The sequence below is a fragment of the Saccostrea echinata genome, unplaced genomic scaffold (genome assembly GCF_033153115.1).
Source record: "Saccostrea echinata isolate AGI-Se365-2 ecotype Australia unplaced genomic scaffold, CSIRO_AGI_Sech_v1 ptg000010l, whole genome shotgun sequence".
Taxonomy (NCBI): Eukaryota; Metazoa; Mollusca; class Bivalvia; order Ostreida; family Ostreidae; genus Saccostrea; species Saccostrea echinata.
The window spans coordinates 10,638,005-10,654,232 of NW_026889759.1; the positions used below are offsets into that span (position 1 = coordinate 10,638,005).

Sequence of the window (16,228 nt, forward strand, 5' to 3'; positions counted from 1 at the left end):
AATATTACAAATAGGCACTTTTAAAAAAAATGCAGCGGGGGTTTATTTTGTGAGCTCGCTTACAGTAGCTCTAGTGTAAACGGTGATGTGAAAATTGAACATTGTATATCACTTTCAAAATCAAAAAACAAGGCTTAAATGGTAATAAAAACTCGGAATAAGGTTCAGATGTGGATACTTGGACCATGCGTGATTGCGGTAAAATATCAAAGATGTTTGAAACAAACTTCGTTGTCATTTGAATTAAAAAAAAAAATAATATTGGATTTTTGACACTATCCCTGAAGTCCATGTTTGAATGGTTTGCAATTTAGAGATTCTACTGGGTATCTTCCTACCGCTACTATGATGGATCTTTTTATTTTCTTGACTTGTCTTGACACGTCTCTATACATCATAGTTTGTAAATGACATCATACTTCAACATTATCAATCACAGATAGAATAAATAAAGATCTTACAACCCCCCCCCCCCCCCCCCCCATCCCTTTGTCATCAAAGAATTTTTGGGCATACAAAGTTTTTTTTAAAGAAAGTATCGGTATAAAAGTTTTAATTTAATTTTGAAAATAAGTTTTTCCAACTTATTCCGAGTGCCGGGATAAAGTGTAAGTGCAGATACTAGAGTTTATTTTATTTCAATGTGGAAAACTTCAGAAAAACGGTCAAAAATCCTGTGTATTAAACCATCGAAAAGAAAGATGCACATTATATTTTCTGATATAATTGAATTTACCATTGTAAAGCCAAAAGACTTCCGTAATATTTTTTGCACAAAATTGAGAGTTTGTAGGAAGTTTGATTACAGTTTTACATCATTGACTTGCAGGACAACCTATACCTCCTCTGAAAGTTTTTAAACCTTAAATGTAAAGGCAGTGAACAAAATTAATACAGAAAATGATTTAAAGAAAAATTTATTAATATTAACAACAAAGACAATGTATGCAAATCTTTTTTATACTTGCAACAAAATATTGATCATTATATCAATTCATAAATATATATCTATAATACACAACTTGTTTAAACTATAAAGAAAAGAAGTGCACCAATAATGACTATATGTAAAGTTTCTGATCACAATAGTTAAAGAATGTAAATAAACCTACATGAACAGCACAGTGAAAGACATATTCTATACTCAAAACAGCAGCCCTACATTCTAGTTTTTGTCAGTGAGTGATCGTGTTCATTTAACAGATCTAGGATAAATAATGCAGTGTTCTTTTCTTCAGCACCATGAAAATTGAAAATACAATGTATATTCCCGACAATGACTAATATCCAAATTGTATGATAGTGTATTTCAGTAGTAATGTATAATTTTGATAAATACAATGTAATTTATATTCAAATATTTTATGTTTTGTTCATAACTTTACAGAAAAGGCTAGAGCAAAAAATGCAAAATAAGATCAATACAACAGTTATTCAATTAAAAAAAAATTGAGGTAAAATTGAACCCATCAGCATGAAAAATGGATAATAAATAGATGTTCATTGTTGAAATCAAATGTATGTACCGAGAAAATGAACGCTATGAATCCCTCTTGAGAATGAAAATATGGAAGGACTTGGATGCGGAATACATAAACTTATGTGACTTTGGGCCCTTTGTATATTGCACATATCAAAATCAATTGCATTAGTCAGTCCACACATCACAGTTCTTGGGGTAAATGTGGGTTAACCAATACTGTATACAGGGATATTTTAGCCCTATGTTATTTTCACCATTTCACACTTGCAAACAATTTTGCCCCATTTTAAATTTGCCGAGAATTTAGTTTCGTTTAAGAGATACTGCTGTTTTCTTTGAATTCCCCGTTTTAAATTTGCCAACTTGGGACGAGGGCAAAGGGGTCAAAAAAAAAATGAGGGTGAACATTTCCCTGTATACAGTGTAACATCTATAATTGGTTAACCTACAACAACCATGGTGGGAGAATTGATTGTGACTTCACTATGTCAAAATATCATTATTAAAAGAGAATTGACTATGACATTCTTACATCAAAATATCACAAGGCAAAGTAAGCCAATCAGTGTGGACAAGACATGGATAAAATATCAACTCAAGTCAATGTGGGCCAGCCTCTGGATTACAATGCACATACATGTATCTATCTCAAATCTGACAGAGAAATATAGTTAAAGAAACAAAAATGGTAAGTATCCTAAAGATATACTGATCCGAAGAACCTTTACATTAAGAAACTTGTTTTTGAATGAACATGCTGTAAGAATTTGATAAAATTCTGAAAACTTATCCATAGTAGTATAACTAAACAAAAAGTATTGCAACTTATTCCTCCACTGGTTGAAAAACTTCATGGACTAGAAAAAAGTTACATGTATTATAAAATAATTTCTAAATTCATTACAATGTATGTCACATTATTTTGAAAAGGTAATTAAAATATCTACAGTAATACATACAGATTGAAAAAAAATATCTACCACTAAAGGACACAATCACTCGTTTCAGTAATAAATTTTCAACCCATAGTATAATAAAGAAAGAAAAAGTGAGCAAGCTCACATACCCCACGCTCCCCCAAAACTCAACAATGCAACACATAATGAATGGCACAGTGCATTTTAAATACACAGTATAATTCAAAAAGGGGCATTATTTGCAAAAAATCATCACATCAAAACTTCTTGCATATAAGAATATTCAAATCTTTGTACGTTACAAATCTAATTGGGCTGAAGTTTCTAGATAAATAATGGAATCAAAATTTCTTGGTAATATACAAATCTTTACATTATGTCTGAAATACCTACAAAGTTTCAGGAAATTCAGTGCAGGAGTTATGCTGACAAACTGTTATTTAAATTCCTCAGTGATTTCGATTTGTTAAGGAGTGTAAGTCCATGTCCAACACATGACGATTTACACAGTTAAATAATTGATGGAAACAAGATTATGATGTAGTCATATGAATTTGTTTATATACTGTACTCATGAAATTATTTAAGGCAAAGCATCAATTTGGGGGGGTGGGGGTGGGGGGTGGGTGGGGGGGGGGGGTGAGAACTATCCAAGATTTTGTGTGTGTGTGTTAAATCATTAATATTTTGATCTCAAAATCAATAGGGGTCTTTTAAGGTCATAAAATATTTCACACAAAATTTCGTTACAAAAGCTGATTCCAGTGGATTTCCTTATTAATTGGCTGGAAAGTTTCTTCAATAATAGGCAAAACTCTTATGGCAAAAATAATGGAATCGGAATTTCCTGGTAATATGCACATCTACACACTGTGTACTAAATATCTGCAAAGTTTGACCAAATTCTGTGCAGTGGTTTAAGAGGAGTTGCACTGACAAACTGTTCATCTCTATATTCAAGATATGGCCAAAAATCTAAGTTTAAAAGTGCCGAAATTCCCAGAAAAATAAGGGAATCGGAATTTCCTGGTAATATGCACATCTACACGCTGTGTACTAAATATCTGCAAAGTTTGACCAAATTCTGTACAGCGGTTTAAGAGGAGTTGCACTGACAAACTGTTCATCTCTATATTCAAGATATGGCCAAAAATCTAAGTTTAAAAGTGCCGAAATTCCCAGAAAAATAAGGGAATCGGAATTTCCTGGTAATATGCACATCTACACACTGTGTACTAAATATCTGCAAAGTTTGACCAAATTCTGTACAGCGGTTTAAGAGGAGTTGCACTGACAAACTGTTCATCTCTATATTCAAGATATGGCCAAAAATCTAAGTTGAAAAGTGCCGAAATTCCCAGAAAAATAAGGGAATCGGAATTTCCTGGTAATATGCACATCTACACACTGTGTACTAAATATCTGCAAAGTTTGACCAAATTCTGTGCAGCGGTTTAAGAGGAGTTGCACTGACAAACTGTTCATCTCTATATTCAAGATATGGCCAAAAATCTAAGTTGAAAAGTGCCGAAATTCCCAGAAAAATAAGGGAATCGGAATTTCCTGGTAATATGCACATCTACACACTGTGTACTAAATATCTGCAAAGTTTGACCAAATTCTGTGCAGCGGTTTAAGAGGAGTTGCACTGACAAACTGTTCATCTCTATATTCAAGATATGGCCAAAAATCTAAGTTTAAAAGTGCTGAAATTCCCAGAAAAAATAAAGGAATCGGAATTTCCTGGTAATATGCACATCTACACATTGTGTCCTAAATATCTGCAAAGTTTGACCAAATTCTGTGCAGCGGTTTATGAGGAGTTGCGCTGACAAAAAAAACAGGACTGACGGACTGACTGACTGACACAATGACTGACTGACTGACTGACGGACGGGTCAAAAACATTATACCTCACACAACTTGTTGCGTGGGGTATAAATATGGTTGAAAAATTTATTACCGAAACAAGTGCCTGTGCTACATGTGCTGCCTTTCAAGTACATACAATGTAAGTACAACACAAATTACATTTAGTAAGACCTAATTATAAATACATGTATATCATATAGGTGAGGACAACACATTCTACAGTTGGGAATCTGAGTATCAAACATTTAACATTATGAGACAATTTTTATCTACAAATAGAACACAATCAGCTGTAATTTCTACAATATCACCTGAGGTTTTTTTTTAATGAAAGCCAAGTTCGGGTTGCCTCTAGAGTTTACATAAACCTGTCCATCAGGGCACACAGTATATTACCTGGAAGTCTCTGATGCTTGTGTATCAAGGTCTCTATTGCATTGATTACCTACCCAAAATATAATTGTGTAAGTGCCATTACTACATCTACTTAAATGTGATGTCACTAAGATTCCTGTATAAGTTTTTCTTCGTTGTTACATTTTTTTAACATTTAATTTCTCAAAGAACAGACATTCATAATACATGTATATCCATTTGTGCTAGTTTCAATTATGAGACCAGACAAACCACATACCTCATTTGCTAAAGATTCAGAAGTCTGCTCTTCTTTTGGATAAATAGGGTCCCCAATAAACATACTGTAAGTTAAAATTATAAATAAGAGTAATCCAATCTCAAAATATTGAATTGTTCTATACTTGATCAAAAAATTCTTTCATATGTTCAAATGATTCACCCTCCATATCTTATGACTCTAATTACACACATACTTGAATTTAACTGGAAAAAATCCATAAATTGGTACGATGGGAAGGCGTGTCTTTTCATAAAGTCTTCGGAGGCATGCTGGAAAAGTTGATTGAAAATGAAGAATATATTTAAAATCTATTTTTATTCAATGAAAATTATAAAGAAAGTCACAGATATCTAGAGGCAATTCTGAAGTTCAGTATTATTTATCAAACTTTGAGATATATTTTCCATAAAATTATAAAAAAAAAAAAAAAAAATGTCTATTGCAATTTCAATAAAATTTCACCTCTGTCTGGAAGCATTTATCATATGATTGTTTATACATATACATCCTTAATTAAGGACTTGAAGGAGGTTTACAGTCCCTATATATACTCTTTCTATTAATGTTACTCATTATTAGTCCCATTCCGATGAAACCAGAGGGGACTATAGGTTTCCTCCTTTGTCTGTCTTTCCTGCTTGGTTTTCCAGACTTCTTTTTTCTTTATGCTTGCAGATATTGAGTTGATGTTCAGTATGCAAGTCTATCCATATGATGAGTAATAGATCAAGTCTGCATTTTGTTCCACATTGATGACTTTTGGCAGAATTGCAGGCATTTTAATTTTTCAGGGGAACCAGATTACACTACACTACACTTACTGGTAGGGGACCAGCATTGCTTATGCAGTACTCTCAAAATGCTTGTCCATAGATATAACTTACACTTGGTTATCTTGGGTGTTCTGAAGGCTTCCCTCACATTCTGTGTAAATACTGGAATAATTGGCTACAAAATAAACAAAGTTTAACAAAATTTTATGAAGAAAACAAACAAATTTTAGATAATAACTAGAGGCATTGTGAGCACTGAGCTCACTAAATAATACACCCCCTCTCTATATGAGTGTAATGGCAAAGTCCATTTCTTGACATTGGAAACTCCAAATATCTGACCAATCAGAACATAAAATAGGAGGTGCATAATTGCACTATATAATAAAGACTCTGTGAAAGTCTCATTAAATTTGATTCAGTGTATAGGAGTTTTGGATAAGAGATGGGTATCCCCAGTGTTCTAGAAAGAATGGCAGTGTCCATGTTTTGCTGTCTAATCAAAACGTAAAATAGAAGGTGCACAATGGCACCCTGTAATAAAGATTCTTTGAAAGTCTCATGGAATTTTATTCAGTGGTATAGGAGGAGTTGTGAATAAGAGATGGGTCCCCCCCCCCCACACACACACATCAGGGTGTTGCAGATGTTCAGAAAGTCTTATGGGAGGAAGGATGGACATCCCCATCACTATATCCCCCATGCTTTTCAAGCAAGGGTATAATAATAAATATGGACAAAGGAAAAGCAGCTCTAATAGAATGAATAGTCAGAGCAGAGTAATCTCAAAACAGGACAGGGACAATATACAATCACAACACAATTTTCATGAAATTTACATTGCACGCCATGTGGCACTGACCTTCACAAAGTGTAACTTGATTAAAGTTATGACATATTCTCTGTCCTCAGCCAATCTTCAATCCAAAGATTCAAAAAAGTTAAATTTCAGATCCAGAATTCATTCCTTTTAATCTACTTCTTCTCTTGTTAAAATGACTTAAGGTGATATACCCTCAGATCATGAAATTTCTTTCTTCAAAGCCCAGACAAGAATTCCATGCTTTTGGTTCCTCCAACATTGACCTTGTACAAGTGACCTTAGATCAGGGTCATGAAACACCCTCAAGTCATAAGCAATTTTTGTTTACAGTACATGTGCAAGGTTCTAATGTTTTTCCATTAAAAAGGTAGGGCAGATGGACAGTCAGACAGATGAACAAATCACCTAACGATTCCTATGTACCTCATATCCCCAAACCTTTACCTGGAGGTCATATATTTTCCTTTATAATGTACAATAAAACATGGATAGAACAAATCAAGTTAATCAACTGGGATGATTGACATTACTTCCTTATATCCACTATTCACTACATCTAGTTAATCTTTCATAAGACTGCATGAACTTGTTAGTGAAAAAACAATGCTTTCAAGTTTGTTTTAAGCAGGTACTAGCTTTACACAAGTTAGCTTTCTGCATGTTTTACTGTATAGGACTTATAGTTATCAAATGGACTTAGCTTTAATAGGAGGGGGTACTGTAAATCACTTTTTATTTGTAAGAACTTTATTTACACCTAATTACCGAACACTGTCCTCTCATTCTCATTTTATTCTCATGCACCGGTATACATGTATTTTTATAAGTAAACATTATATACATGTACTACAATAAACAGAATTCATGAAAATTTTGTCTCACTTATAAGACAAAAACTAATCTCACACAAATAAGGTGCCGCAAATACTTAGTGATCTACAGTATTCCTTTCATAATATATCCATTGAGCACAAATCATTTTTTACCCTTTCTGAGGAGTATACTTTTTTAAAAAATGCATTCTGTGTTTTTTTTTTTATTTGGCATGCATAATGCCTTTGATTTTAAAAAAAGCTTAGTCTTTCAGGAGAAGAAGGCCAAAGAAAAGATACATAGGAAAACAGATAAAAGATTCTCACTATATATACTCACATTCCTTAAATCATATGGCTGAAAAAAAAGAAAAAAAATTCTAATCATTTTAATTTTAATAGAAGATGTCTCACCACATTTGCTTGTAAAGCAGTTTTGGCAAATCCCTGACGTTTCCCCCACATAATTGGGTAATTCTCATCTCCAAACAGAGCCTCCCTTACTCCACCTGTAATACAACTACTGTTTAAATTTCTCTTCAGCATTAGCTTAGAACATAAATTTTAAGAGCCATCCTTTTTGTGAAAAGGATTATAATGAAAAGATCAGATTCTTAAATTGTCATTCATTTGAATTGTATCATGTGAAGAAACTATCGTTACAAAAAATTTCAAAACAATTCTTGTTTGGGAGGGGGTAGTTATTAAAACCAGCGCAATTAATATCAAGATGAATCACATTCTTTTATTTCAAGGTAGCAAAAATATCCTGCTAAGAGAACAAACTAGTTTTACAAGAGGTATAATATTGATCTTGTATCAGTTACATTTTGCGAGTGTTAACATAAAGTGGGGCTATAGATGTACTCTGATACATGTATATGTATAATCAGAAGACATTACCTGGTGCTATGGCTAACAAGTGTCCATCATTCAGCACCTTAACACAGTCTTGGACTGTACCAGGAGTGACTCTAAAAACCTCCAAAATGTTTCTAAATCCTGTCAACATAAAAACAATTAATTACAATGCTCAAACAAATATGATCATCAGCACAGTATGTTGGAAATGAGCATGAAAAACATCCATTACCTGGTATATGAAAAAGGAAATTATCTCCGACAGCTCTGATATGTCTTTTCCTTTCCAGCAGACATCTCGCAATTAGATAGTAAAAGTCCACGGGGAGAGTTCCATGATAGTAAACAATCAAGGCTGCACCAACTTCAGGGATCTTCTCCAAACCCTTTATCTCAAAACCTTGAAATTCATATAACTTGATGAATATAATAATAATACTAATGTAGGAATGTGAGATAGATAAATTTCGGAGTATAAAAACTAAATCCAAAAAGCTTAAAGACCATTAATTATCATGATTATGAGCCATATCATGTCTAATTATTGACAATGATTATTCATTCTAAGGCATCATTAAAAAATAAATGTACCATGCCAGATTCTTCCTTGAGCATCCCATGCTGCAGCTATGGCCGTCCTAGCTCCATCCCATACATCATGATGGTATGCTTCTCTAAAGTTGTGTCGGTAGTTGTACAAATGAAGAAAGAAAGCTGAACAATAAAGAAATAGTAGAATAAATATAGGGAGTAGAAAAGATATGACGATTGGGTATATAACCCATAGCACCCAGCGCCAGTAATCGATGTCCAAGTCGCTCAGTGTCTCCTGGAAACTCTCCCAGTAACCAAGGCAATATTCCCAAGTCCCTGGAAAATAAAGACACGTATCAATTCTATTTATAAACAATTAACAACTGAGTGTATTGCTAATGTAATACTGAATTTACATATAACAATAAATTCAATCTCTCACCACAGAGTTATGCATGCATTTCTTTAGGAATGCAAAACATACATTTTTCCTTGTCCGAATTTCCTCTAAAATTTGTTTGCCGGTACAAAAAAACGGGCACCTCAAAATTTTACATACATTTGTATGATCTATAGTGTATTGTCTAAGTATGTCATTACCTTCCCACATCCCCTTGTTTACTGTCAATATCATTTAGGACTTTTGCTGTATCTTTGTTAAAAGAGCACTTGGATGCATTTTGTCATATCCGGATTACTGTGGTGTATTATCAGTTCTTTCTTTTATAACGCAATAGTTGTTTCCAGTATATAGTTCATGGAAACCTGCAGTGTTTTTTGCCAGAGAAAACTGAAAAGGACGAATTGGCACCAGGATTAGCAAGTTGTCACTGCATTAAAAATAATTAATTATTTTTTTTTCTATCATTAAGTAAAAATAATTGACAATGTGATATATTCATTGAAAGACTTTCAATTCATTCACAAAGTTGATGATGAATGAGAATATTGAGAAGAGAGGAGAATATGACCTGCCATTGTCAGCCAACATATCAGAAATACAGGTGCATCATTACAAAATAAATCTGCAGTGTGATCTTCAAAATCAGGTCTTTCATGGCAGTACAACTGTCTTTTTCACCCAGCGACTTGAAAGTAATCCAAAGACTGAACGGCTTAGTGATCTTTGTCAAGTAATCCGCTCCAGTAGTCCAAGTTATGAAGCTTGTGAAAGAGGTACCAATTCATATTACCCAGAGAGTTCTTATGTAGTCCAGGAACCCAGTTCAGCTGAAATACAGACAGTAAAAAGTGATGAGCAACTTATGCATTTATCTCAAAATTCTGAGGAGACATATCAACCTGTGAGCAAAGGATCAACAGATTTGGGGAGATCTAGTATAGATCTTCGAAAAACACATTTTGTTTTCAAAAGAAGCCTCTCTTGGTCAGAAAATGATGTATCTCCAGTCAAACAAATGAAAAGTTCAGATCAGTCATTTGAGAATACACAAATATCAAATAATATACCCAGGAAAAATTTTGTCAGTGAAGGAAACACTAGAATTAAGGATTTCACATTGATATTAGACTGTCATAAGTTGGAAATACAAAGTGTTTCAGAGGAAAAAGTGACATCAAGCATTGATTCAGAAACATTTATTTCACCAGACTGTTCAATAGAAAACTCTCAGACAACTTGTACATCACTCAAATATGAATTAGGGGACCAGTGTTTGAAGATTCAGGTGCCTGATCATAAAAAAGATAAAAATGAGCTGAGGGCAATAAATATTTCATATAAAACATTAGATGGACATTCTCTAAAATGGACAAAGGATCAAGATGGCAAGTAAGTACATGTACCAGTAAAGCTGATAGTTCTATGATGATGTTGAAAGATTTGCAATTTAATTTTTTATTTTTTAATTCTTTCATTTGCTTGGTGTTCTGAATGTATGTGATTCTTAAAATTTGATGTTTTTTACACTGCATGAGAACATTATTCAGTAGTAGGGCTATCACGGTTCCCCGAAATAACCGAAAACCGCAGTCCAAGTTGTTCGGTTTGGTTTCAGTTCCATTTTTCCGGATTTCAGTTCGGGTCTGGTTTATATATTAGAGTCTGTTTTATACAAAAAATGGCGTCAAAATCAAAAGAATGATGACTATAACAGTGATAAATAAACATCACAACTAAAATCTACTTTATTCCGTGACAAAACACTTGTCACAGAAGGATTAGTTAATTATCAAAACGAGCAAGAATGGTCAGGTTTTAGCTAATAGTCGGCCTAGAAGTCTTAAACACCAATATCAAAACGTTAACATGGTTAGGACTTGTTTTCAAGGTGAACTTAACGTAACAAATAAAGATTTTTCAAGTTAAATTAATGAAATTAAGGTTTAAAATAAATGAAAATAACTGAACCGAAAATTTACAGAACCGACCCTACCCGAAAAATTTTGGAACCATGACAGCCCAATTCAGTAGTATCACATTAACAGTACACAAATGTATATAATCAATAAATATGCACTAAGTAACCCACACTAATGTTTGTACTTTGTATTGACTGTGTAATTGATGTTTGTAGTGACTGTGTGTACACACATGGACACTGGATCAACAACCGCTCCCTATTTCCTAGTCAAGATGTTCCGGAGGCTCTTGCAACATGGCAAGCCTTTGTTAAGGTACCCCAGGGATTGACCGTCATTATGAGTGGGGATCACAATCCACAGAGAAAACATTTAGAAAACAGTAAGTCAGATAAATGAATCTTCATGAAATTTTAAATGTATGCTTTTATATTTCATTTCATTTTAAAGAATGTTTTGAGTGTTAATGAAGACTCAATTGAATTAAACATAAAAATAAAATTGACATCCTTCTCATCAGAGTCGGAAACCCAGGGCCAATCTCACATACACTTATTGATAAGTGTATGCGAGATTGGCCATGGGTTTCCGACGATGACTTCTAATATGATAATCAAGTATTGTTTAAGAGTGGAATGACCTTCATATCACTTTGTATAACTGTATATATATTTTCTATAGGAATGGAATGTTTTTACTTTTGGACTTCCTTTCCCATGCCAAGTTCAACTCTTTCACTTGCTGTTGGATATTGGAAAGAGTGTAAAAAGCCCCAAACACAAGAGAAGTAAGACAAGATTTTGTGGAAATCAAAACTATGTGTCAGAAAATACATCAGTTTAGATTTACTCATTTCTGAAGTCAATTTGCATAACATTTTCTATAAAACTCTTACATATACATGTAGATCCCTTATCATGCATGGTATACAGTGTTTTATTTAGGATTTCAAGTGAAGCAATCCCTTATCCTGTTCTGGAGATTTAGGATTTCCAGTGAAGTGATCCCTTATCATGTATTGTGCTATCCACTGGATATCCAGTGACATAATCCCTTTCCACGGACAAATGTACTGTGTATTTAGGATTTCAAGTGAAATTATAACTTATCCTGTACTGTGTACATGTATTTAGAATCTTTTAACATGTACTATATATTTGGGATTTTTAGTGACGTGATCCCTTACCGTGTGTTTGGTCCCAAGATTCTGATGACTTCCATGAATGCTATCCATCAATACATTCCTCTGTGTCTTGAGGAGGTCACTGCTGTGCTGGGACAACATCCAATGAAAAGACAAGACATTCTGGTAGTACCAGCATCTTTTGACAGTTTAGGAATGGCAAGGTATAAACCTAGTGCATTTAAGTCCATGATGCAAAAATATGTTCTGTACATTGACGTTAACTAATCCATGTAGGCTGTAAAGAATTAATTCTACGATTTATGTACATTGTGCATTTTAATGCAAAATTCACAAACCATATTTTATTATGATTAAACCTGATAATGCATACAATTTCAAACAGTCATTGGCACTTTCATTCAAAAAAAAAATATATTTAACTATGAAATAATGTCCAATCCTAATGTGAAGGAAAGCTTAGATTTGACAATCTTGGCTTTCTGTCTGCCAATCTGTAACCAAAAAATGACTGTGTTTTTTGAAAGTCTTGACTATGATGATTCCAAACTTTTCCCTAGGCTCAAAAGTTTGTCATGTCCTTGATGGACATCACCAGACTAGAGCTTGAATAAAGGTAGAAACATCTCCTTTAGTTTTGTTTGTTTAAATCTAGTTAGATATATTTTATTAACATATTAAGTGTTTCTATGCATGAGGAACTGATGTATAAAATTTTGTTTCAGCCCTAGTATTTTGTACTTATCTCAGTCTCTCCTGCATGCAGACTTATCCATGTTTTATCGCCTTGCTCATGAGGTGTGTCACACGTGGTATGGTATTGTGATAGGTCCAGCAGACTGGACAGAGGAATGGCTGACAGAAGGATTCTGTACATATCTGGAGGACATTATACATACCAGGGTGCTAAGGGTAAGTAAAAAAGGGTATATTGAGAGACCTTTTATAAGTACAGGTAGAAAACATTAGTATTATAGGAGTAATTGTTTTTATTAATATTAAAGTGGTAATTGTTCAAATTGGACAGAGATTAGGGAGATTGTCAGAAGAGGAGGAGAGTGACGTCCGTGATCTCAGAGACCTCGTTAAATTCCGCATCCTGACAGCAGAAATTCAGAATACAGAAGAAACTCTTCAAACACTCAAGTATGCAAGCATTACATTTAATTTAATATTGGTACCTTCAACTTTGATGATTTTATTGATTTCAGTCAAAATTGGAAGCCATAATACCGAATTAATTTACAAAGTTTTAGATAAATATTTCTTTTTACAGACCAGATTGTACTGAGTCAGGAAGCAACAAAACATTTGTTAAAAATGGAATGAACCCTGAGAAGAAATATTTACAGGTTCATTACCTCAAAGTAAGTTTGGTGTTTTGAGTTTCATTGTTATTTCCTTTTTGTTGTTATAACTGCATGTCCAGAAAAACATTTTTTTATCCAAACTTTATAAGTATTACTTGTATATTTTTAAATAAATAAGTTACATTTAATAAAGTTTATCTTATTTTTAGGGATATTTCCTGCTTAGGTATTTGGAAAAATTGGCTGGATCTATGAAATTTTTAGAATGTCTTGGAAAATATGTTCAGCAGTTTCATGGGAAACTGGTTTCCTCTCAGGTAACTGCTTTAGTTCTTTGTCCCTGAAGAAACCCTAATTTGTCATCTGTGTATTGATATACCGTTAAAAACAACAGTGTATATTTTATGTGTTGGTATGCAGTCTTTCAAGTACTGACAGTAAAGATTTTGTTTGTAGGAGGTCTTGCAATTTTTTATCCATGAGTGTGAAGAAATTTCGTAAGTACTATTTAAACTTACAAGATAGGAAAGCAGAATTGAAAGTACATGTTAAATTCTCTATTGTCTTAGAATGTATTTTCTTTTTATATTTGGTTTTAGTGCAGCTGGGCTGACTGCTTCAGAATTGTCTTCCATTTGGTTGGAATGCTCAGGATTGCCATCTGTAAGTCAAGTGTAAAATTTTAAAGTGTTTTCTAACTGAAAATAATAAATGTTTGAAAGCATGGATAGACACCATTTGTGTCATCATCATGGTATGAAATTATGGAAAACATACTGGATAATACATACATTGTACATGCAGCAGTGACAAATTATTATGTGTAATCTTTTAAACATTGAAGGAAATGTTCAATTAAGGACATAAATAATACAAATCCTTATTTGTTTGCAGGCAGTATCAGGCATGATAGAGAAAGGAAGCAAAATAGTGCAAAATGTGAAGAATCAGGTAAACTTGGTAACACATTGTAGACTTTGGTTAGAAACGTAAAGTTTTCTTTTAATTTGTCTGTACCTTACAGTTTATTTCTTCAATAGGTTGATCTGTTTTGTGAAAGGTGTAGGAGAAAAAAGTCCGAGCCTATGATAATTGCAGAATTAAAGGGTGTAAGATTTTTAGCTTTAAGTGCAAGCAAACATAGAACACTGTTGAATTAATCTCCATGCCCTTGCAATTCAAGGAAACTTCCACTTTGCAATGCACTCAGTAGAGTTTAAAGAGGTATTCTTTTAACAACAACATTTTCGTATATTTACAGTATAGCCCAGATGAATTGATACTTTTCTTAGAATTACTTCTGGATGAAAATGAGATCCCATGGTTTGGTTTGTCAAGTCTGAAGAAAAAGTATCACATAGGAACTTGCAATGCTGAGGTGTGTAAAGTTAAAGATCATTAATGATGAAATTAAGATTGTGCTGAATTCAACTAAAACTGCCATTTCAAATATGGACAGAGTTTATTTTTAGGCCCCAAATTGTATTTTTGAAAGCTCGTCACATTTCACTGTACATTGAATATGTCATTATCCATGTGTATCTTTTCAGATCAAACACAGATGGTGTGAACTCATAATAAAGTGCAGACATCGAAGCAGTAGTTTTTACAAAGATATCCAGGACTTCCTCATAGATCATCAGGTAATAGACCCATAGGAAACAATTTCAGTTTGGGGGCCACAGCCTAAAAAAAATTTAATATTAAGTAAAAAAGAAAAAGCATCAGACATTATTTTTGAAGGGCACAACTGTAAATCAGCTTTTTTTTTAGTGTATACTAGTATATACTGGAAAAATTCTTAAGGGGCACAACTGTAAATTTGCTTTGTTGTCTGTAGTAAAGTATATACATGTACTGGTAAAATTACCAGTACATGTATATACTCCCCCCCCCCCCCCCTCCCTCCATCCTAATCCTATGATCTTTTATTCACAATAACAAAGGACAAGGTAACTGCCCACAAATTTCTGGGATAGTTTATTACAATTTCAAATGAGTTTTCCTTTTTTTATTTCACAGTAAGCTGTTTATACATGTAATAAAAAAATCAGTGTTTTTTTTCTATAGGGTATGGGTGTTTATCTATATGGAGAGATGATGTTAAGTGGAAGGAAAGCATTAATCAATCTGGCCCACAAGTGTTTTAATCAGCTACAACAAAGCATGGGCATAGACACCTACACCGCTGTCCACAGTATGCTGTTTGGAGAGTGACAATGTGATAAAATATGGATAAAACCTCAGATAATGGAAAATAAGATGTCCACATGGATGCAAAGCTACCTTTGTCCCAGCACAGGAACTAGAAACTTCTAGTTTCTTGGTTGTGGTAGAAAATTCATGTTATAACCTAGTGTTGCTTTCTGCAGTTGATAGGTAGATATCAGGTTGGGCAATAATAAGTCATCTTTCTTCTTCAATTAGAAGTACATGTACTGAACTGTTATACAATGTTGCAATTCTAGCTTACAAGACTTGTGCAATTCTACCAATGGAAGATCTGACAAAATATTTTGCTAAAATAAGATTCCAATCAGTTGGTAATCAGTTGGAACTTTCTTTTCAACTTATTTAGTTGAATTGAACTCATAAAAAATGCATGCTCACTGTTCGTGACCAAAAGAAAAATGAATACTGTGAAATCACTAATTTTCATGGGAGTTTAATTTTTCATTGTTTTCATGGTATTGTTTAGATACATTCCTTCAACCACAAAAGCAAATCCCAATGACCCTAC

The 16,228-nt window shown here is 33.5% G+C and overlaps 2 protein-coding genes across 2 annotated transcripts; one reads left to right on the top strand and one right to left on the bottom strand.

Moving 5' to 3' along the window:
* Positions 1–3,611: 3,611 nt before the first annotated feature.
* On the bottom strand, positions 3,612–9,411 carry LOC133184371 (monoacylglycerol/Diacylglycerol O-acyltransferase-like). The gene is made up of 9 exons (XM_061319419.1): positions 9,313–9,411; positions 8,770–9,048; positions 8,411–8,578; positions 8,221–8,319; positions 7,732–7,826; positions 5,794–5,857; positions 5,103–5,178; positions 4,907–4,970; positions 3,612–4,717 (listed from the first exon to the last, which is right to left on the bottom strand). Exons 1-9 carry the CDS (start codon positions 9,344–9,346, stop codon positions 4,631–4,633), a joined length of 966 nt encoding a protein of 321 aa, XP_061175403.1. The 5' UTR covers positions 9,347–9,411; the 3' UTR covers positions 3,612–4,630.
* Positions 9,412–9,581: 170 nt separating this feature from the next.
* On the top strand, positions 9,582–16,140 carry LOC133184374 (aminopeptidase O-like). The gene is made up of 15 exons (XM_061319422.1): positions 9,582–10,504; positions 11,250–11,416; positions 11,716–11,821; positions 12,205–12,381; positions 12,904–13,090; positions 13,206–13,324; positions 13,455–13,545; positions 13,698–13,805; positions 13,945–13,985; positions 14,088–14,151; positions 14,383–14,439; positions 14,529–14,597; positions 14,750–14,866; positions 15,039–15,131; positions 15,559–16,140. Exons 1-15 carry the CDS (start codon positions 9,645–9,647, stop codon positions 15,703–15,705), a joined length of 2,403 nt encoding a protein of 800 aa, XP_061175406.1. The 5' UTR covers positions 9,582–9,644; the 3' UTR covers positions 15,706–16,140.
* The last annotated feature ends 88 nt before the right edge of the window (positions 16,141–16,228 follow it).

Coding starts and splice junctions, on each gene's coding strand:
- LOC133184371 (XM_061319419.1), bottom strand. CDS start 9,346: ATGATATTGACAGTAAACAAGGGGATGTGGGAAG. Junction 7,827..8,220: donor CTTGTTAGCCATAGCACCAG/GTAATGTCTTCT, acceptor GTTGTATTACAG/GTGGAGTAAGGGAGGCTCTG. Junction 5,179..5,793: donor AACACCCAAGATAACCAAGT/GTAAGTTATATC, acceptor CAACTTTTCCAG/CATGCCTCCGAAGACTTTAT.
- LOC133184374 (XM_061319422.1), top strand. CDS start 9,645: ATGATGAATGAGAATATTGAGAAGAGAGGAGAATATGACCTGCCATTG. Junction 10,505..11,249: donor ACAAAGGATCAAGATGGCAA/GTAAGTACATGT, acceptor TGATGTTTGTAG/TGACTGTGTGTACACACATG. Junction 14,440..14,528: donor TGCAAAATGTGAAGAATCAG/GTAAACTTGGTA, acceptor TTTCTTCAATAG/GTTGATCTGTTTTGTGAAAG.